This window comes from Esox lucius, chromosome 7 (genome assembly GCF_011004845.1).
Source record: "Esox lucius isolate fEsoLuc1 chromosome 7, fEsoLuc1.pri, whole genome shotgun sequence".
Lineage (NCBI taxonomy): Eukaryota > Metazoa > Chordata > Actinopteri > Esociformes > Esocidae > Esox > Esox lucius.
The window spans coordinates 40,298,833-40,322,525 of NC_047575.1; the positions used below are offsets into that span (position 1 = coordinate 40,298,833).

General features: G+C 42.6%; 2 protein-coding genes across 2 annotated transcripts; both read right to left on the reverse strand.

The window, feature by feature from the left end:
• Positions 1–560: 560 nt before the first annotated feature.
• On the reverse strand, positions 561–1,502 carry LOC105009216 (olfactory receptor 4S1-like). Its single transcript, XM_013134672.2, has one exon. It carries the CDS (start codon positions 1,500–1,502, stop codon positions 561–563), a length of 942 nt encoding a protein of 313 aa, XP_012990126.1.
• Positions 1,503–12,628: 11,126 nt separating this feature from the next.
• LOC117594687 (olfactory receptor 4S1-like) lies at positions 12,629–21,788 on the reverse strand. The gene is made up of 3 exons (XM_034293007.1): positions 21,240–21,788; positions 17,835–18,182; positions 12,629–12,637 (listed from the first exon to the last, which is right to left on the reverse strand). The coding sequence occupies exons 1-3, from the start codon at positions 21,786–21,788 to the stop codon at positions 12,629–12,631; spliced, it is 906 nt and encodes a 301-aa protein (XP_034148898.1).
• Between the last annotated feature and the right edge of the window lie 1,905 nt (positions 21,789–23,693).

Sequence of the window (23,693 nt, forward strand, 5' to 3'; positions counted from 1 at the left end):
TTTTATAATGTAAATTACTAAGACAAAAACTAAAAACAGATTAAAATATAATTTTTATAGTAATTTAAAGTGTGATCACTGTCATGGCTATGGTGTGTATTGGTCATGGGTTAACTTATCAAGTCCATTGGCACAACTAACACAATGGCAGGGCCTGACTGCAGGGAGGCCCTGTAGGCATCTCTATGTTTTTTGTTTGTTGTTGTCCCCAATAAGAGGCAGCTGCCTTGCGTGATCTCTAATTAGGAATTATGTTTAGGTTTCTGGTTTTCCCATCTAGGTGTGGGTCATTGTTTGTGCAAAATACGTCTCAGTTTGTGGTTGCTTTCATAAACTTTGTTGTTGCTTTTGTAAACAAATAAAATAATAGTCCCTCTATTACTGCTCTGCGCCTCAGGTCCTGCCATCCAACAAAGACAACCAAAGGAAAACATATTGACTATATTATCCCACGCAACTACAAGGTTGAACTTTCTTGCAGCTACCAAGTTTTCTTTATAAACAAACATAATTTAACTCGTACAACAATACCATAATTTACAACTGCATCATGACAACACTTATCTCCGGACAGCAAATTTACATTTGAACATCTGTCCTACTCTTTTCCGAATATGACTGAGGTTCATCCCATATATGATAGGATTTACCAGAGGAGGGACAACTAGAAACTCCACAGCCATGATATTCCTCAGGGCCAACAGACTGGTGTTGCTGCCATAACGAGCGTACATCACATCGAAGAAGAGAGACATTTCAAAGTTAGCCAGGGTAATTAGATGAGGCAGACAGGTCTGCATGAACTTCCTCCTCTCTGCCCGGGAAAGTAGAGCTACTTTGACGATGTTTACATAGGAAATCAGAATGAATATAGTTTGAAAGAAGTGAGAAAACGTTAGAATTAAGCCATAAACGTTGTTAAGTGTGGTGTCAACACATGAGAGTTTCACCACTGCCCAGTTTGCGCAGTAGAGTTTATCAATGTCAACGCCACAGAGAGGCAACCTAGCTAATAGTACTATTCCAAGGCTACATTCTAGCCAAGAAAAAATCCACGTTAAAAAAATCAGTGTCCACACTTTTCTAATAGTCATAATACAGTGGTAGTGGAGTGGCTTACAGATGGCAACATATCTGTCATAAGCCATCACTGACAGGTTTGTGAATTCACAGTAAATATAGAAGAAGGTGACAAATACCTGGGTCAAGCACCCAATGTAGGTTATCACATGAGAATCAGATAAAATGTCAAAAAGTATCTTTGGGTAGAAAGATGAAGCACCAATGATCCCATTGATACACAGATTACAGAGGAATAAATACATTGGATTTTGAAACATTTTCTCCAGAAAAATAGCAAAGATCAATGTTAGATTAATAAAAATGGTGAAGAGATAGAGGATGAGAATAAATACAAAGTAGATGTGTCTGTTTGTCTGTGTCACATTCAGTCCATGCAGCACAAACACTATCTCCTGGGAGGAGTTGAACAGGGATGCCATTGACAACAGACACACAAGACTTGAGTCAGTTTTTAACAGTTGGTCAATAAAAAAAAAAGATTAAATTTGAACATTAACAGCTGACCATACAGCATATCTGCCACTGTCACTACAATGAAGCTCTCCTTCAAACAGGGTATCTGGTATCCATATTTTGAACATGATTGTAGGACATCCCAAACCACCAACCTGCTTCAGTACCCTGCTACATCCAGTACACAACAAGACAGTTTTATATGTAACAAAATCACATTCTAGAGTACATTAAGCATTATAGTTAAAAACAGCTTAACAAATTGTTGAACAAAAAGTAGAACAAAAAGTTAGGGAGAAGCCATTACAATAAAGAATTTAGTAAATTAGATTATATTCCTCCAATAAAGAATGTTATCTTGAGGTTGTTCGATGTTGAACAATAAAGTTGAGGCATGATTCAAATAGGGTACAAAAATGGTCATCAATCACATGGTTCTGTCTCGTCTCCGTGCTGGATAAAAGCAAATTACCACTGCTGTCCGGACCAGATCATACCTGGGAATGGCATTTCTCCACCCTCTGAACCACTCTTTTATTGGGCAGAATCTGAACTGCCATAGCAACGTGACATGGAGTGATGACACACACTTCTCACTCAGAGGTCACTTTCCAAATGAGACCATGACATACAGATCATAACAATGAGATTCTAAAACCAAAGCAAAATAATGTTTTTCATGGTCATATTCACAACATAAAACAAAGATTTAAAGCACATTTAAAATCTTTTGCATATTTCTGAAATTCTTAAGATATACAGTGTGTATACACTGGTGAGAAAAACATTATGACCAATCACAGGTGACAAGCATAAAATTTACAGTGGGGAGAATAAGTTTTTGATACACTACCCGATTTTGCAGGTTTTCCTACTTACAAAGCATGTAGAGGTCTGTAATTTTGATCATAGGTACACTTCAACTGTGGGATATGGAATCTATGAAACAAAATCCAGAAAATCACATTGTACGATTTTTAAATAATTAATTAGCATTTTATTGCATGACCTAAGTATTTGATACATCAGAAAACCAGAACTTAATGTTTGGTACAGAAATCTTTGTTTGCAATTACAGAGATCATACGTTTCCTGTAGTTCTTGACCAGTTTTGCACACACTGGTAGCAGGCTCTCACACTCCATCATACTGGTCACTGGAAGTTCAACAAGGCACCTCATGCAGAACTCTCTGAGGATCTGAAAAAAATAATTGTTGCTCTACATAAAGATTGCAGCACAGTGGCCAAGACCATACAGTGGTTTAACAGGACATGTTCCACTCAGAACAGACCTTGCCATGGTCGACCAAAGAAGTTGAGTGCACATGCTCAGCATCATATCCAGAGGTTCTCTTTGGGAAATAGACTTATGAGTGCTGCCAGCATTGCTGCAGAGGATGAAGGGGTGGGGGGTGCGGGGTCAGCCTGTCATTGCTCAGACCATACGTCACACACTGCATCAAATTGGTCTGAATGAATGTTGTCCCAGAAGGAAGGTTGTTCTAAAGATGATGCACAAAAACCAAGTCATGGTCCTTTATCGGAAAAGGATGGCTTGCCCACTTCAGGTTGGTGGGGAGTGCCTGCCTCAAGTGGAGGAGTTTAAGTATCTAGGGGTCTTGTTCACGAGTGAGGGAAGGATGGAACGTGAGATTGACAGACGGATCGGTGCAGCTTCTGCAGTAACGCGGTCGATGTATCGGTCTGTCGTGGTGAAGAACGAGCAGAGCCACAAGGCGAAGCTCTCGATTTACCGGTCAATCTACGTTCCTACTCTCACCTATGGTCATGAGCTTTGGGTCATGACCAAAAGGACAAGTTCCCGGATACAGGCGGCCGAAATGAGCTTTCTCCGCAGGGTGGCTGGGCGATCCCTTAGAGATCCCGGGAGGAGCTCAGAGTAGAGCCGCTGCTCCTCCACATCGAGAGGGGTCAGCTGAGGTGGCTTGGGCATCTGTTTCGATGCCTCTGGAACGCCTTCCTGGGAAGGTGTTCTGGTCCCGTCCCACTGGGAGACCCCGGGGAAGACCTAGGACACGCTGGAGGGACTATGTCTCCCGGCTGGCCTGGGAACGCCTCGGTGTCCCCCCGGAAGAGCTGGAGAAAGTGTCTAGGGAGAGGGAAGTCTGGGCATTTCTGCTTAGACTGCTGCCCCCGCGACCCGGCCCCGGATAAGCGGAAGAATATGATGATGGTGTCAAGTGTGTGTGGCGGCAACCAAGTGAGTAGTACAAAGACAAGTGTGTCTTGCCTACAGTCAAGCATGGTGGTGGCAGTGTCATGGTCTGGGGCTGCATGAGTGCTGCCGACACTGGGGAGCTACAGTTCATTGAGGGAACCATGAATGCCAACATGTACTTTGACATACTGAAGCAGAGCATGATCCCCTCCCTTCGGAGACTGGGCCGCAGGGCAGTATTCCAACATGATAACGACCCCAAACACACCTCCAAGATGACCACTGCCATGCTAAAGAAGTTGAAGTTAAAGGTGATTGACTGGCCAGGCATGTCTCCAGACCTAAACCCTATTGAGCATCTGTGGGGCATCCTCAAACGGAAGGTGGAGGAGCACAAGTTCTCTAACATCCACCAGCTCTGTGATGAGTGGCAGAGGACTCAAGTGGCAACACTGGTGCACTCCATGCCCAAGAGGGTTATGGCAGTGCTGGAAAATGATGGTGGCCACACAAAATATTGACACTTTGGGCCCAATTTGGAAATTTTCACTTAGGGGTGTATTCACTTTTGTTGCCAGCGGTTTAGACAGTAATGGCTGTGTAATTTTGTATAATTATACAGATTGTATAATTTACACTGTAGTACACTCACTACTTTACATTGTAGCAAAGTGTCATTTCTTCAGTGTTGTCACATGAAAAGATATTCACAAATATTTACAAAAATGTAAGGGGTGTACTCATTTTTGTGAGATACTGTATACACTCATCTAAAGGATTATTAGGAACACCATACTAATACTGTGTTTGACCACCTTTCGCCTTCAGAACTGCCTTAATTCTACGTGGCATTGATTCAACAAGGTGCTGAAAGCATTCTTTAGAAATGTCGGCCCATATTGATAGGATAGCATCTCGCAGTTGATGGAGATTTGTGGGATGCACATCCAGGGCACGAAGCGCCCATTCCACCACATCCCAAAGATGCTCTAGTGAGTTGAGATCTGGTGACTGTGGGGGCCATTTCGGTACAGTGAACTCATTGTCATGTTCAAGAAACCAATTTGAAATTATTCGAGCTTTGTGACATGGTGCATTACCCTGCTGGAAGTAGCCATCAGAGGATGGGTACATGGTGGTCATAAAGGGATGGACATGCTTTGCTGCATTCCTCGGTTGTAACAAGTGGTTATTTCAGTCAAAATTGCTCTTCTATCAGCTTGAATCAGTCGGCCCATTCTCCTCTGACCTCTAGCATCAACAAGGCATTTTCGCCCACAGGACTGCCGCATACTGGATGTGTTTCCCTTTTCACACCATTCTTTGTAAACCCTAGAAATGGTTGTGCGTGAATATCCCAGTAACTGAGCAGATTGTGAAATACTCAGACCGGCCCGTCTGGCACCAACAACCATGCCACGCTCAAAATTGCTTAAATCACCTTCCTTTCCCATTCTGACATTCAGTTTGGAGTTCAGGAGATTGTCTTAACCAGGACCACATCATGCATTGAAGCAACTGCCATGTGATTGGTTGATTAGATAATTGCATTAATGAGAAATTGAACAGGTGTTCCTAATAATCCTTTAGGTGAGTGTATATATATATATATATATATATATATATATATATATATATATATAATGATGGGGCAGTGATATTGATAAGCCTTGTAACTTACGCATGTACACAGTCAGCAATTAAGTTACAACTAGATCTGATTATAATTACAATTGTGCGCTCCATTTAATTAATTGTGTTGGTTCGATGAATTCTTATGGTAACAATGATAATGATCAGTGTTAGATTTTAAAAAATGGTCAAGAGATATATGATAAGAATAAATGCAAAGTAGATGTGTCTGTTTATCTGTGTCACGTTCAGTCCATGCAGCACAAACACTATCTCCTGAGTGGAGTTGAACAGAGATGTCATTGAGAGCAGAGGCTAGTATCCAAAGGACCAAAAATGGTTTATTTCTTCTATGTTTTGGAAGTTGGTCCATTTGAAAGAATATGATTACTTTCTAACAGCAACTGAAAAACCATAGAGAAGCACTGCCAGCCTCAAACCCATGATAGCTCTTGTTCAAACAGTGTAGCTGGTATTTAGATATTGAACATGATATTGATAGTAGGACAGCCCATATCCACCTAGCTTCAGGTACCACCTATACACAATACAGAACAATACAGTAAGTAAGGTTTTCAGCATTATCACATTCTGATGTACATGAAACATTCCACAAACATTGGTAAGGAAACTGTAAAATATTGAATTAAAGTCCTCTTCAAACATAATCATTAATGAATATCATTGGCTGATGCATAATCAAAACAGAAATTGAAATACGAACAATCCGTTTCTAAAAAGTAATCATTGGTAATTTTTTTCATATGGTCTGTGATCTGACTAAGAGAGTCCATGCTTTTATCTCAAGTAGGGACTACTGTAATGGCCTCTTAACTGGACTGCCCAAAGTCTGTAAAACAGCAGCAGCTAATTCAGAATCCTGCTGCTAGAATGTTAACCAGGACCAAGAGAACAGAGCACATCACTCTGGATCTTAAATCTTTGCACTGGCTTCCAGTCATTTCAGAGTAGATTTTAAAGTGTTGCTTTTAATTTAAAAATCACTGAATTGTTTAGGCCCCCGAATACATTTCTGATATGTTTGAAGAATATTAACCGAGCAGGGCTCCTAGATCCATGAACACAGGTCAGCTAGTAGAGCCCAGAGTCCAAACTAAACATGGCCAGGCTGCGTTTAGCAGTTATGCTGTACACAACTGGAATATCTACCAGAATATCTTAGACGTGCCCCAAATGTATACATTTTTTAATTCAGGTTATAAACACTTCTTTTTTCACATGGTTTAGTTATGACAGCGCTTAAACTAAACCGCACTGTTTAGCCTTCCAGCTTTTATAGCTTCCAATGTCTTTATCCCATTTTTATTCTATTTATTATTATTATGATGTTGTTTTGATGTTTTCATTCGAGTATTTATTTTTATGCTATTGTATTTTTTTCTTTGTAAAGCACACTGAATTGCTTCTGTGTATGAATTGTGCTATATAAATAAACATGCCTGCTTGCTTGCTAATATTGTTATGGCAGTCTACATACCCCCGAATGTAAATGCTAGGCTAGCAATGAAAGAACTGCCGGCAGCCATTAGCAAATAGCAGACAAAATACCAAGATGGTGTTTTAGTGATTGCAGGGGATTTCAACCATTCAAATCTGAAAACAGATTTTCCCAAATTCCACCAAAATGACTACTGCCCCACCAGAGGAGACAATACACTAGACCAGGGGTGTCAAACCGATTCCACAGAGGGCCGAGTGTCTGCAGATTTTCACTCTCACCTTGTTCTACCCTCACCTGGTTGTTTAGGTCTTAACTGGGAACAAATTTAAAGGATAAACCAACACCCCTGCACTAGACCTTGTGTTCACAAGCATTCCGGAGGCTTACAAAGCCATTCCCCTCCCCCACATGGGCAATCTGACCATCTTTCACTATTTCTACTCCCCAAGTACTTACCCCTTATCAAACATCAAACCATCAGTGAGAACATTCAGTGTGTGGCCAGAAGGGTCAGACTCACTTCTACAGCACCAGTTTCAACACACTGGAGTCTGTTTGCCACTCAAGCCACCCTTGACTCCCATACAGACATGAAACGTATGCTTCCTCTATTCTGGATTATATCAACATCTGCACCAACAATGTCACCACCCATTAACTAATAAAGACCTCCCCCAACCAGAAGCCCTGGATGAATAGACAGGTCTGACAACTGCTTAAGGCGCACAATGCTGCTTGTTGCAGGGCATCCAAGCCATCACTGACTACAGGCCAAACAACCCCACCCCCACAGCCAGGAACATCTCCTTCACCGATGAGTTAAACATGTTCTACACACACTTTGACAGGGGCAACAAAGACCCAGCCATTAACGTTGAAATCCCCCCAGACGCCTCCCCCTCAGTCTATCCACCACAGAAGTGTCTTCTGCACTGAGCAGGGTGAATGCACGCAAGGCTTCTGGTCCTGATGGCATCCCCGAGCTTGTGCTCAGAGCTTGTGCTAGGCAGCTGGCTGAGGTCTTTACCGACATCTTACATTCTTTGAAATGTATTGGATTTATCAAGCAACCATGCTTTAGGCCTATTTACAGCAATTCATGCATATATCATTTGATCTATGCAAACTGGTCGATAATGTCTGTTATTTTACCTTGTACATCATTAAAATTGGATCAAAATGAAAACGAAATTCTAATAATCTTTGAATAATGTAAGTGTTTGTACATTTTCTAGGGCTTAATAAACAAACAAAAATACTATAGCCTGTGTTCTTCGAAATAATCGTTCTTCGTTTTCTTTTCGTCATAATAATTTTTCCATATGATTTGACCTTCAATACAAACACATTCTTGTATTTTTCAAATTCATTAACCATTTAAAACAAACAAATTCTGTAATTCCCTTTTTTTTTTTACTATTCTATATAGTTTGATGATGACCCATTAGATGAATTGATGCCCTGGCTGGATGGTGATGCTGCGGAGGAGAATGTGTACACTAATAGGGACGATTCTTATACTAATTATGTAAAACAGTGTTCGGCTGGGGCAGATTCCGGGGGTCTGAAAGGGCTGGCAGGTCCAGTGTAACACTTGCACGGGACACACACTTTAAAGCAAACTGAAACCTTTGATGAAAAATTTTAAACTCACAATAACCTGGTTTTCAGTTTTAAAGGTGGAGCAAGTTCTGACATGATTTATCACAAAAAACTGGCATTTTAACAGGGGTGTGTACACCTTTTATATCCACTGTATTAAAACCCTTTCAGACCTGAATTATGTTACACTATTTTTTTTATAAGGCATCCATAAATTACACCAAATAATAATAATAATGCACATTTCAAGTCTTTAATTGTATTAATTGTATTTTTTTTGTCCATTTCAGTGGATGTCAGGTCAAAACAGTCATACTTCACAAACAATATACCAACATCAACTAAAAACAAAAATATACAAATTGTTGGTCTATAAGGTTCTTCTCTTTTTTGGCCAAAAATTTTGCACAAATACCGCCGCTCCACCTCACTGGTTATCTAACTGCCGGCTGGAGACGATGGTAAATGAACACATCACACACACACACACGTGACCAATCACACGATGTCACTAAATGTCCGTCAACTCAAATCATGATGAGCAGAAGTCAATGAACTAAATACAAAAGTAATCATGAATTCACTGTGCATGAAACCCCTTTTCATACACTGTTCAAAAGACAGGAGTCCTGTGCCTGAATAATTTGTGGAGAAATTATGATAATGTGAAAAACAACAGTAGACAAGTAATATGAATTATTATTTGTGTTAACTTACTAAATATTTAATTATTAATTGTGCCTTGGTTGCTATTTATTCATGGTATATTCATGGTAAGCTGCCGACCCTCCGCATCTCATCTCATAAACAGCTGATGACTTTACCTGAAGAGACACTACTGAAAACTCTGACACAATGTTTTAGCATATGTCAGGAACCTGGATTCATTGTGTCAAACAGTGCCACCATCTGTTAGCCAGCCTGCTAGTATAGTGGAGTCTGTCGATAGCTTAGCCAGAGCTGTTAGCCTAGTTCTGCTTATTGAGATTGTGAATCATTCCAGGCTGAGAAAAGTAAAACAATGTAGTGCAACAATAGCAACCTTATTATGATGAAGCCTCCCTTTACCACGGACAGGTAATTAAACTGATTGTCCCCTACGGTGTCTGAATAGTTATTCATAAAAATGTGGAAGGATCCTGTAGAGGTTGGGTCATATACTGTAGGCTTATTTATTTCACACTGACCTGAAGATATTAGCAATGACTTGGACTGACTAACTGGCTTAGTAATCTGGTGGGCAGACTAGTCCAATCGAATCAGACTGATATTATCTCCAGCAGAAAACAGTTTTTTAAGCATTAGGCATATCTTGACAGTGGACCTTGCTTTTACTATAGTACATCTCTTGATACAGGCCCTACCTATTTATGATTCTATAAAAATATAACCTTGCAGGCAGGTTAATTAATGGATCTAATCTTGATACAAGATCCATTGCACCAGAAAACCCACTGCCAAACCCCTCACCCGGATATAACCCAGGGAACGAGACAGAAGATGGCCTGGGAGGTGTGGGGGAAAGGGGGTGAACACTTTTGGGGTATTGATCTTGGAAAGGGTACCAAGTCTAGTTGGATGCGTTGGGGTATTCCTTTATTGTTTCTATGTGTTTATCATTTTGTTAATTCATGTCCATAATGTTTCCGTTTTTTGTACTAATAGAACAGCCCTATAAAATCTGCTGTATTGGTTGAGTTGTGTTTCATTCATAATTTTTTTAAAGACAACCAACTGCATTAAGTAATAGCTACATGTAATGAAATGTTTATTGGATATTACCTGATTCTGTTCCTACCTCAAAACCAGGTGAACTTCAAAAATAATTAAATGTATAATTTGTGGATGAAATGTATCAATAACTTGTAACACTGCAATGCATATCAGTTTTTTGTGTAGATTTTGTATTGGCCTTAATAAGGAAATTCGTTTTAGTAAGCACCGAACAGAAAAAAAATGCAAGATTCTACAGCATGTCAATGAAATACAGAAGATATACATTTATTAATAAATATGAACTGTTATTTTTTGAACTGTTGAAATGATACGCATTAAAATTAATTCTTCATACAAACCTTGTATGAAGAATTATGAAAGTTGTTTTGAAAGTTTCTACAGGTGCTAAAATGTAACAACTTCAAAAAAATATTAATTCATAATATTAATTTGTAACAACTGAACTAGCACCTAAGCAAGGGGATACATACAGTTGCGAGACAGACTTTTCTGCAAGTAAAAAATGATGGTGAGCCTTCTCTCTAAGAGTGTTTGAAACCTGAAGATCTTTAAACATCCTCTCAACAAGAATGTCCTCCTGAATACAGATGACAAAGTCACACCAGCTACAGATATTTTTGGTTGAGTGGTTGACTTTGTTCATATTTTGTTATATTATTTTACATTGTTTTATATTGTTCTACTTAGCAAAAATAAAAACATTTACATTTGCCTCAAATCTTTGTCCTGTGTTTTATCATAATAATAATCAACTAACTAAAGGCAAAATCACAAAATTATTCAATGATCGTGACATTACAAGTAAAAAGTATCGGTATTGGCAATACTAGCCCTGTATTTACTTGGTATCGGATCAATACCAAAATTCCCAGTATCGCCCACCCCTAATGGAAGTGGTGGTGTAGAAGGGGCATCAGGTATCTTCACAATTTCATGGGTTTTTGGCTGTGGAGGTTGATAAGACAGTACACTTCCAGACTCAACCATAGGAACGTTGGCTGGCATGTCCACGGTTGTCACATGAGAGGCAGTAAGTGGAGTAAAGTTAGCAGATGTTTCTGAGACATGGAGAATGTCCATGTCAGGATGAGATATTGGTAAAGGGAACTCCTGCAAAACATTAAAATATTTTTTTTGGGCATAATTGATGGCTTAAAGGGGTAAAAGCTCAGTGAACATCAAATAACATGGATTATAACAGGCAGATTTACAAACTCCAAATATATATCCAATATATGTGATACCGATTTCTAAAACATTAATTTTAAGTGCCTCTAACCTTACCTTTTTCCATCAGCACACAAGTTATTTGGCTTCCGAACCTCCATGCTATCAACCGGACCAGGCTTCACACCCTAAAGAACAAGTAGTAACAATCATTTGCAACAGACTTACTATTACATAGGATAACTACTGTATGTGCATTGTTTTGGGCACTGTTAAGAATGTGTTCCTTGCTTGTGCCAACGTTGTTCTGTCTCTGCAGCTGTGAACTGTGTGATGGTAATTCCATTGATCAGAACTTTGAAAGGAGTAAGTACAGAGACAAAATTCTCTTGGCACAATTTAACAGTTTATTTGCAAATAAAGAGACGCGTCAAACGCTTACAGAATAATCATCTGAGTCTCCGAATTAACCTTTTCACGCGTGAGTTTCAAATATTCCTTACCGACCCCCCAGCATGAGTTTTTTTGCACGTGACTTCAGTACTCTGCAGCATTTGAACTCACGCCAGCCTTTGAACAGTCACCTTGCTAGGTAAGGAACACTACATGCATTGCATTGCAAGCTTCTCTCGTTGACTCGAATTCTAAGAGCTACAAAAGTTGGTTGATTTATTACTGTAGCTAGCTAGAAAACGTCAGCTAACCGCTAGCAAACGTCAGCTGCCCGCTAGCTAACAAATCGTGACCAGTTATTCAATGCAGTGAAAATGAATAAACTATATAAAATGCATACAACGGGGAACGTAACTTCTAGAAAGTTTTTGCAATGGTTTTGATCGGTAGTAGTCGCTAATATAATTCGTTTTTGTGCATTAGTGTTGGCTGTCTGTTGGTACGTAACTAACACTTCTTGAATGATTTGAATGCTTTCTACCTGGTTAATATCATAGTATGGTCTTGAAACAATTACAATCAGGAAATAAAGTTATAAACACTGTTTGAGCTAAATGTGAGTAAATAATAGCGCGGTTTTACCAGCCATTGTTACTTGTAGCTAGGTATGCTAATGGTGCGTTCTAAACATGACGTTCTAATCACACCGGTGTTATCGTACGCTCCAGGGACCACTCTAGATTGATCACACTGGTGTGATCGTACGCGCCAAAGGGTTAATACAGGTCAATCATCAGTACTTATAGGGGAAGAAGGGGTGAGGTAAGATGCTGCCCATCTGTCTTATGTCAATACCTAGGTTTTAACCAAGGGGCAGGCTATCCTTCCCCACAAGGGTAACTTCAACTCTAAAGAGGTCTTACATCATCTGGACAAACAATAGATAGACTTTAATGGGTTATACAGATAGGCAGATTTATGAGTAACCCTATAATCTGCTGATACAAGTCAATGATGCCCCCTAGGCAAACAGCAGATCCCCCTCTCCTACATTCCTAAGGAACAAAGGACAGATACCCTTATTAGTCTAGGCAGAGGAACAGAAGGTCAGAGTACCTAATGATGCTCTGATATTATACAGACATGTGCGTCGCAATCAAAGAAAAGAGTTACATACAGTGGGGCAAAAAAGTATTTAGTCAGCCACCAATTGTGCAAGTTCTCCCACTTAAAAAGATGAGAGAGGCCTGTAATTTTCATCATAGGCACACTTCAACTATGAGAGACAAAATGAGAAAAACTAATCCAGAAAATCACATTGTAGCCTTCCCTGTCAGTGTATATCTGTTAGATACTGTGCAGAATATATTAAAACGTATTGTTAGGCAATATAACTTGCTAGCATTATTATATTGCAAGCTAACACAAATACAAACACTTTCAGCTAGATTCCCTGTAAGATAGTTACAGTTTTTTTGGATTGCTTACACACTAAAATTTAAAGTAGTACACTATTAGAAAAACCTTACACTCAAGAAGCAAAACATCAGCCCATATTTGCACAACTATAAGCACATTGTCAACTTCACACTTGTTGCAAATCTCTACACACAGTGATTTGCAAAACACTAAACACACTTAACATACATTACACATAAACATCTATCATGAAGTTACTTCCTTGCAATACCAAAGCACTGACTGTCAAATTACCACACCGTCCAACCAATTGGTTCAACACAGTCATCAGGTGTGCAAACACTTGTTTGCTTAATTGTAAACACACCAATCTGGTGTATAAGCACTATAAAAAGCAGCAGGTGAGTTCATCGGTCTTCAAGCACAATGGAAAGATTCAGAGAAAGAGTAAGACGAGGAGGAGGACGAGGAGAACAAGGAGGACGAGGAGGACAAGGAGGAGGAGGAAGGGGAGGAAGAGGAATCAACAGAGGAAGAGGAAGAGATGGAGGCCATGCTGGAGGTAGAGGAAGAGGAAGACAAGAAGGTGCTCAAAGAGGATCGAATCTGACAAATGAGATCCGTGCAACACTGGTTGACCACGGCTGGACAGTACAGCCAAATCTAAGCCCATACACAGTGGCAAGTGTGATAAGAACATTTCGACTGGAAAATAGGTATTGTATCTCGGCATGGCGGTGGAAGGTATATGATCTCCGTCTCCAGGCTGAGGTACCCCTCATCCAAGCCATGGAGGAGGCCTGTGACCAGATGGAGGTAGCAGCAATGCAAGGATGGATTCGTCATTCAAGACGTTTCTTTCCAAGGTGTCTTGCTAATGACAACATTGCCTGCGATGTTGATGAAATTCTCTGGCCAGATCCAGCTAGGCGAAGAGACAATGTCTAGTTTTTTTTGTTTTAGTTTATTTTTTACAGTAAACGTACAGTACAATATGTAAAGTGACATTTTGTTACAGTATTATGAATCTCCATGTCAACATTTTGGGCGTGTTGAGAAATAAATTAGTTTCTTCAGTCTGCAACATTGGTCTTGTGTAGTGTTTGGTGAATTTACATTATATTTGTACTTTGTTGATGGTAGCCTACTCTAATCATAGGGAAGTAGAAGTGCTAAAAGTGTTTTAGGTTTATCACAGCAGAGTGTAACTCGTGCAAACAGAGTATAGTAATGTGAAACGTGTGTGTTTCATATGGTAACAAAGTGTGGTTTTTAAACAGAAGTGTATAGTTTTTACAAGAGTGTTTAATTATGCAAATGATCTGTAGTGTTTTGCTAACTGGGTGTGTGGTTGTGCTAATTGTGTGTAGTGTTTTGAAAACACGGGCCCTGTTTTGAAAATCGTGCTTAAGCAATACAAAAAAACTGTAAAATGAACTAGCTAACGTCAATGATTCAATTACTTAGCTACTCAGCAAATGTATGTGTGATACCAAATATGTCATATTGCCTTGGCACTTACCTTCATAGTTTTCTACTTAGCTGCCTATATACATCTTGAACCCGTTTTCCTTCTTGCTAGCTGGAGTCTCGGAGGCGGATTTAACTATTCAATGTACATCATTAATGTTTGGGAAAGTCCTAGAGATTACTTGTTTAAAAAAATATATATATATTATAATACAGCGACAAAGCCGGACATAGCGCTAGCTCTATTATCTCTACTGGTTTGTAATATGCTTGACCGGAAACTGGCACACCGGCAGGAAGTGGGCGTGGAACGTTTGGTCATGGTCTACAGCACTTCAGTTTTGAGCAACTTTCTGCAAATGTTGCTATGTTCTGCGCTGATGCTGTTGTGGTGTGAGCAAGCGTGCCGCACAAGCCCTGAAAAGTGAAGCCAAAACGTCTCGATCGCCCCCTGGTGAGTGGTCCCAGTATAGGTCATAAACCCCGCCCTCCCCATGTCATTCAATGGGACGCGAGACCAACTAAACAATTAAATTACCCTTCAAATATCTTTTTTCCGAAGCTGGTTTCTGTCATTTACTGTAGTTTGTATCACGTTAATGTAAATTCAAGAGTTTGTTTTTAAAATAAGTTTTTAGTTAGTTATTTAATGCTCTAAAAACGGTGGTGTGACATCGTGATTCACAGCTGTGATTGACAGCTATCTGAGCTTTTTGTATTAGGCCTATTCTAAATTAAGGTTAAACATGATGTAAGTTAGGCTATAACATATCGTCTAGGTTTAACAAGCAAAGGTTGTACTGTACTTGGACTTGCGATTGATTACGGTATGCGCATTCTGCGAGGGAGAGTGAGGGCGGGGCACAGGGGTGGGGCCGTTGATTTCGCGGCTTTACGGCTTTACTTCCTGCACGCTACTGCGCATAACTACTGCGCAGAACTGGTCCCAAGATCGCTATCTGCGCAGACGCAAGTCCAAGATGTCAGCGCCGTATTGGGACACTGGCGGCTTCAGTTTTCACCAATGGAAAAGAGCGAAAGGGCGTTGTCCATTTTTTTTTACAGTGTATGGGTGTGAGCCAATGTTGTTGTGTTGTGAGCCAATGTAGTTGTGTTGTGAGTTAATGCTGTTGTGTTGTAGTTGATTGTTTTGTTGATTGTTTTCTGAAATGCAGCATTTTTATAAATGTTTCATTTTTGTTAATGTTGTTGGGTTTTAAACTTTTGTATGCATCGCTAATGTTTTTGTGTTTTGTTTAATGTTGTAGTGTTTTCAACTTTTGTTTGCATCACTAATGTTGTTGTGTTTTGTGTAATGTTGTAGTGTTTTCAACTTTTGTTTGCATCGCTTATGTTGTTCTTTTTTGCACCTGTAGGTCTCTCTACTGTAATGATACTCAGCTAGACATTTTCCTATAATAGATTTGAACAAATTACTGTATTTGAGGTGCATATTAATTTCCAGTTATACATACTATATCCTTGTCATCAGCACTGCTAGTTAAGTTGTTTTAACTATATGCAGAGACGTTCATATATTTCTCTGTACAGTTATTCAATTTTACAGTTAAAACATTGATTACAGTTTTTTTGTATTGCTTAAGCACGATTTTCAAAACAGGGCCCGTGTTTTCAAAACACTACACACAATTAGCACAACCACACACCCAGTTAGCAAAACACTACAGATCCTTTGCATAATTAAACACTCTTGTAAAAACTATACACTTCTGTTTAAAAACCACACTTTGTTACCATATGAAACACACACGTTTCACATTACTATACTCTGTTTGCACGAGTTACACTCTGCTGTGATAAACCTAAAACACTTTTAGCACTTCTACTTCCCTATGATTAGAGTAGGCTACCATCAACAAAGTACAAATATAATGTAAATTCACCAAACACTACACAAGACCAATGTTGCAGACTAAAGAAACTCATTTATTTCTCAACACGCCCAAAATGTTGACATGGAGATTCATAATACTGTAACAAAATGTCACTTTACATATTGTACTGTAAGTTTACTGTAAAAAATAAACTAAAACAAAAAAAACTAGACATTGTCTCTTCGCCTAGCTGGATCTGGCCAGAGAATTTCATCAACATCGCAGGCAATGTTGTCATTAGCAAGACACCTTGGAAAGAAACGTCTTGAATGACGAATCCATCCTTGCATTGCTGCTACCTCCATCTGGTCACAGGCCTCCTCCATGGCTTGGATGAGGGGTACCTCAGCCTGGAGACTGAGATCATATACCTTCCACCGCCATGCCGAGATACAATACCTATTTTCCAGTCGAAATGTTCTTATCACACTTGCCACTGTGTATGGGCTTGGATTTGGCTGTACAGTCCAGCCTCCCTCAGCGTCGGGCCGTGGTGGACAACGTGGTCAACCAGTGTTGCACGGATCTCATTTGTCAGATTCGGTCCTCTTTGAGCACCTTCTTGTCTTCCTCTTCCTCTACCTCCAGCATGGCCTCCATCTCTTCCTCTTCCTCTGTTGATTCCTCTTCCTCCCCTTCCTCCTCCTCCTTGTCCTCCTCGTCCTCCTTGTTCTCCTCGTCCTCCTCCTCGTCTTACTCTTTCTCTGAATCTTTCCATTGTGCTTGAAGACCGATGAACTCACCTCCTGCTTTTTATAGTGCTTATACACCAGATTGGTGTGTTTACAATTAAGCAAACAAGTGTTTGCACACCTGATGACTGTGTTGAACCAATTGGTTGGACGGTGTGGTAATTTGACAGTCAGTGCTTTGGTATTGCAAGGAAGTGACTTCATGATAGATGTTTGTGTGTAATGTATGTTAAGTGTGTTTAGTGTTTTGCAAATCACTGTGTGTAGAGATTTGCAACAAGTGTGAAGTTGACAATGTGCTTATAGTTGTGCAAATATGGGCTGATGTTTTGCTTCTTGAGTGTAAGGTTTTTCTAATAGTGTACTACTTTTAATTTTAGTGTGTAAGCAATCCAAAAAAACTAAAATTTATGGAGGTTTAACAAAAGAGATTTGAGCTAAAATGAGCTATTGTTGTACTGAATAGAAATCCCAAGAAAATTGGGACATGTTTATAAAGTCAAAATCTTTGATATTAAATTTAACTGCTTAGTGTCTGCTACCCATTGACCCCATCATTAAATGTACATCTCTTCCTAAGCACATTTACACCAAACAACTATTTTTTTTTACTTACAGCAGAAACTTTACAGTTGAACATCTTTCTTACTCTATTCTGAATCTGACTGAGGTTCATCCCATATATTATAGGGTTTAACAGAGGAACAACTAGAAACTCCACAGCCATGATATTCCTCAGGGCCAACAGACTGGTGTTGCTGCCATAACGAGCGTACATCAAATCAAAGAGAAGAGATATGGAGAAGTTAATCAGTGTGATCAGATGAGGCAGACAGGTCTGCATGAACTTCTTCCTTCCTGCTTGAGAACGCAAAGATGCTTTGATGATGTTCACATACGATACCAGGATAAATATTGTTTGTAAGAACTGATATGATGTGAAAATGAAACCATTGATATTGTTCAGAGTGGTGTCAATGCAAGACAGCTTCACCACCTCTGTGACAACTTGTCAAGGTGTAGTGTTGGAGGGAACCAGGCGCAGGCAGTACTCTCGTTCGTGGGATTTATTAAAACAACAAACAAACCAAACACGAACAGAAAAACAATACTAATGACTGAATGAAATAAAAGTGCGCAACATGCGTCTTAACAATTAACATTCAAACAGTACATTCAATAACACTCACCAATTAAATGCACACACAGCAACAATGACAGCGACAGCAACAATGATCCACAATGTGGGGAGCAGAGGGGAAACATATATACACATACAAACGAGCTAGATTGGGACCTGGTGTGGAAGATTGGAAACATGTGACAGTCCGGGATGTGTTCGTGAGAATATGGGAACTTGTGGAAATATGGCACGGTGGCGCTGCTGCTCACCGCACCATGACAGTACCCCCCCCCCCAAAGGCCCGGCCACCGGACGGGCCAAGACGAACCCCAGCCCAAGGGAGGGGGGGCGGGGCAGCACAGTACCCCCATCGGCACAAACCCGCCGAGGGGGCGGAACAGCCGAGACTAACCAGGGTGGCGGAGCCGTCAGGACAGGCCGGGGAGGCAGAACCGGCCGAAGATCAGGAGCCGGCGGAGGGTCAGGGGCCGGGAGAGCCGACGGAGGGCCGGTGGCCGGCGGAGGGTCAGAGGCCGGGAGAGCCGACGGAGGGCCGGTGGCCGGCGGAGGGTCAGAGGCCGGGAGAGCCGACGGAGGGCCGGTGGCCGGCGGAGGGTCAGAGGCCGGGAGAGCCGACGGAGGGCCGGTGGCCGGCGGAGGGTCAGAGGCCGGGAGAGCCGACGGAGGGCCGGTGGCCGGCGGAGGGTCAGAGGCCGGGAGAGCCGACGGAGGGCCGGTGGCCGGCGGAGGGTCAGAGGCCGGGAGAGCCGACGGAGGGCCGGTGGCCGGCGGAGGGTCAGAGGCCGGGAGAGCCGACGGAGGGCCGGTGGCCGGCGGAGGGTCAGAGGCCGGGAGAGCCGACGGAGGGCCGGTGGCCGGCGGAGGGTCAGAGGCCGGGAGAGCCGACGGAGGGCCGGTGGCCGGCGGAGGGTCAGAGGCCGGGAGAGCCGACGGAGGGCCGGTGGCCGGCGGAGGGTCAGAGGCCGGGAGAGCCGACGGAGGGTCGGTGGCCGGCGGAGGGTCGGTAGCCGGAAGAGCCGAAGGAGGGTCGGAAGCCGGAAGAGCCGAAGGAGGGTCGGTAGCCGGAAGAGCCGAAGGAGGGTCGGTAGCCGGAAGAGCCGAAGGAGGGTCGGTAGCCGGAAGAGCCGAAGGAGGCGCCGGGGCGGCCGGGACAGGAGAGGGCGGTGGCAGCCAAACCCCGGCAAGCTCAGGCGGTGCAGGCCACTCCTCCTCGGCCTCAGGCGGTGCAGGCCACTCCTCCTCGGCCTCAGGCGGTGCAGGCCACTCCTCCTCGGCCTCAGGCGGTGCAGGCCACTCCTCCTCGGCCTCAGGCGGTGCAGGCCACTCCTCCTCGGCCTCAGGCGGTGCAGGCCACTCCTCCTCGGCCTCAGGCGGTGCAGGCCGCTCCTCCTCGGCCTCAGGCGGTGCAGGCCGCTCCTCCTCGGCCTCAGGCGGTGCAGGCCGCTCCTCCTCGGCCTCAGGCGGTGCAGGCTGCTGCCACTGGCAGGAAGGAGGCGCTGGCTGCTGCTCCAATGCAGCAGGGGGCGCTGGCTGCTGCTCCAATGCAGCAGGGGGCGCTGACTGCCGCTGCTGGCAGGTAGGAGGCGCTGGCTGCTGCTCCAATGCAGCAGGGGGCGCTGACTGCCGCTGCTGGCAGGTAGGAGGCGCTGGCTGCTGCTCCAATGCAGCAGGGGGCGCTGACTGCCGCTGCTGGCAGGTAGGAGGCGCTGGCTGCTGCTCCAAAGCAGCAGGGGGTGCTGACTGCCGCTGCTGGCAGGTAGGAGGCGCTGCCTGCTGCTCCAATGCAGCAGGGGGCGCTGACTGCCGCTGCTGGCAGGTAGGAGGCGCTGCCTGCTGCTCCAATGCAGCAGGGGGCGCTGACTGCCGCTGCTGGCAGGTAGGAGGCGCTGCCTGCTGCTCCAATGCAGCAGGGGGCGCTGACTGCCGCTGCTGGCAGGTAGGAGGCGCTGGCTGCTGCTCCAAAGCAGCAGTGGGCAATCGGCGCCGTGGCGCAGGGACAGGGGCGGCGGAAGGCCGCGGAGCAGGAAGCGGTGTGCGCCTAATTGCCAGCCTACAGCCTGGCCAGCCTGCACGGGGTCGAGGAGGCACCGGACAGAGGGGGCGCCATCGGGACTTCCCCCGGGCACCCACTCAGCCCCCCCCTAAACTTTTCCTGGGGGGACCTCGGACCAAGCGTTGGGCACCTCGCCCTCTTCTTCCTCCGGCCTCGCCTGCGTCCTGTCCTTCCTGCCTCCTGCATGTCCTGCAGGAGACCCTTCACCAGCTCCCCTTGCTCTTTGGTGAGGGGCTTGACCACTCCATACTGGTCCATGCCCCACAGCGGCACCCCGAACCCGTCTTGGGGCAACCCCCAGCACTGCTCCCCAAGGGGATCCTCCTCCACTCTCTCATAGACCGCTTCGTCATCATCTGAGGAGAGGGAGTCAGACCCCCAATCGCCCCTCCAGGTATATACCCTCTCTGGAGGGACTGCCTGCTGGTTCCAGGTTTGGTGGATCATTCTGTGACAACTTGTCAAGGTGTAGTGTTGGAGGGAACCAGGCGCAGGCAGTACTCTCGTTCGTGGGATTTATTAAAACAACAAACAAACCAAACACGAACGGAAAAACAATACTAATGACTGAATGAAATAAAAGTGCGCAACATGCGTCTTAACAATTAACATTCAAACAGTACATTCAATAACACTCACCAATTAAATGCGCACACACAGCAACAATGACAGCGACAGCAACAATGATCCACAATGTGGGGAGCAGAGGGGAAACATATATACACATACAAACGAGCTAGATTGGGACCTGGTGTGGAAGATTGGAAACATGTGACAGTCCGGGATGTGTTCGTGAGAATATGGGAACTTGTGGAAATATGGCACGGTGGCGCTGCTGCTCACCGCACCATGACAACCGCCCAGTTTGAACAGTAGAGTTTATCAATGTCAACGCCACAGAGAGGTAACCTAACTGTTAGCACTATTCCAATAGTAACTTCTAGCAATGAGAAAAGCCATGTTAGAAGAATCAGTGTCCACACTTTTCTAATAGTCATAATACACTGGTAGTGGAGTGGCTTACAGATGGCAACATATCTGTCATAAGCCATAACTGTTAAGTGGGTAAATTCACAATAAACATAGAAGTAGATGACTAATATCTGGGTTAGACACCCAATGTATGTTATTACATGAGAGTCAAATAAAATGTCATAAAGTATCTTTGGGTAGAAAGATGAAGCACCAATGATACCATTAAAACACAGATTACAGAGGAATAAATACATTGGGGTTTGCAACATATTTTCCAGAAATATTGTAAAGATCAATATTAGATTCACAAAAATGGTGAAGAGATAAAGGATGAGAATAAACACAAAGTTGATGTGTCTGTTTTCCTGCGTCACGTTCAGTCCATGCAGCACAAACACTATCTCCTGGGAGGAGTTGAACTGAGATGTCATTACCATCTAGCTGACACACAAGGCTAGTATTTTTCTATTAAAAAAAATAACACAAGAATAACTTCACAGCAGCACTCTCAGCCTCACAACATTGATATCTCTCCTTTAAACAGTGCAATTTTGAGTGCAAGACAACCCAAAACAAACACTTGGTATTTTGATTGTGTCCCATTGGTAAATTGAAAGCAGAGCAATCAAAAAATTCCGGGCTTCGGCACTCAGCTGGAGAACAGATAGTACCTTATAGTTAGTACAGTATTAAACATGCAAAAGGTATATCTTTCAACTCAGTTGGGGTTATACCTTTAAAGTATTTTACTGAATAAGTTAGATGGTTAATGAAAGAAGTTATGTCGATGTCCCGTTGAAGACGATCATTGATGAATAGCATGGTTACTATAATGCAGTTCGTATGGTACAGTCACACTCTGGTGTAGATTAAGCATTATTGTACTAAAAATTTGATTAATTACAATAAGATCATTTTGATGATTAAGGAATTACTAAAACAGAATACAAATAATGATTAAGCTCTCCTCAAAGGTGATCCTTTGCATGGTTCTATTTATGTAGGGTCCTGAGCTGACCAGATCATATGTGGGTATGACACTTATCCTCTTTCCACACCACACTTTTATTAGGCAGAATCAGAGTACCTGGAGAGAGTGACAGCATATACTGCTTCCTCTAGAGGTTCATTTCCTGATGAGAGCACGTTAATAAGACCATTATAGTGAGATTTCTTTTAAATAGTACAATAATGTTATTTATGTTCATATTCACACTTTCCACATATTGCAAAGACCTCAACAAACTTTAGCTAATGCCGGTAAATTTATAATTTATTTGCAATACTTCAGCAGCTGTACTTGACATTAACAGAATATTTCTGTTTACAGCAATCCAGCATCACAGGATTAACATCAATACTTATGTCATGCAATAAAATGAAAATTAATTACTTAAAAATAATACAATGTGATTTTCTGGATTTTAGTTTTAGATTCCGTCACTCACAGTTGAAGAGAACTTATGATAAACAGACTTTTACATGCTTTGTAAGTGGGAAAATCTTCAAAATCGGTAGTTTTTCAAATACTTGTTCTCCCCACTGTACCTACACATGACCTTAGATCGCAAGTTGCAGGCCTTCTAATTGTACCTAGAATTTCTAAACAAACAGCTGGAGGCAGGGCTTTCTCTCCTAGAGCTTCACTACTGAGGAATGATCTGCACACTAAGGTTAGAAATGCGTTCTAAAGACTCATCTCTTCAGCAAGTCTGGTCCAGGGGTGTGAAGGTGAACAGAAAGACTTGATACTGTCCACCCTTGCTGTCTTGCCAGGTGGGCTCTCATCGCCACCGGGATGCCCTCTCTTCTATGCTATTCTTTTCTTTACCAGATCGTATGAGGTAAAGCATTGTCACATGTTAGAGATATTTCACTCACTGAGACCCTTTGTAATGTCTAACATCACACACAAAAAGTTAAATCACCCCTCACCTTTCACAAACACAAGCTATTATTATCTTTGTTAATATTGGAACTGAACGTTTCTCACGTGTAAGGCTTTGTTGTGTAGTATGGAAAGACCCAGGAAGTACTGTTCATAACCTTCCTGTGGTGATATCACTTATAGGGCTTGCTAAAGACCCTGTCCATAGGTTATTTTGCAGACTACAAGTCCAAAAATGAATCAGCAGCTAGCTTATGGGATACAAAGACAGGGATAGAAATATTCCATGTAACCTTGTCACTTGAGCGATTTCAGTTTGTATATTAGTAGTTCACTTCGATTACTGTGACTCAAGAACAGCACGTCGTGTGAGAGGCAAAAAGCATGTCGTGTGAGAGCCTTCCCAGAAAACTCAGTGAACATCATTATGGCTTACTGTGCAGAGATG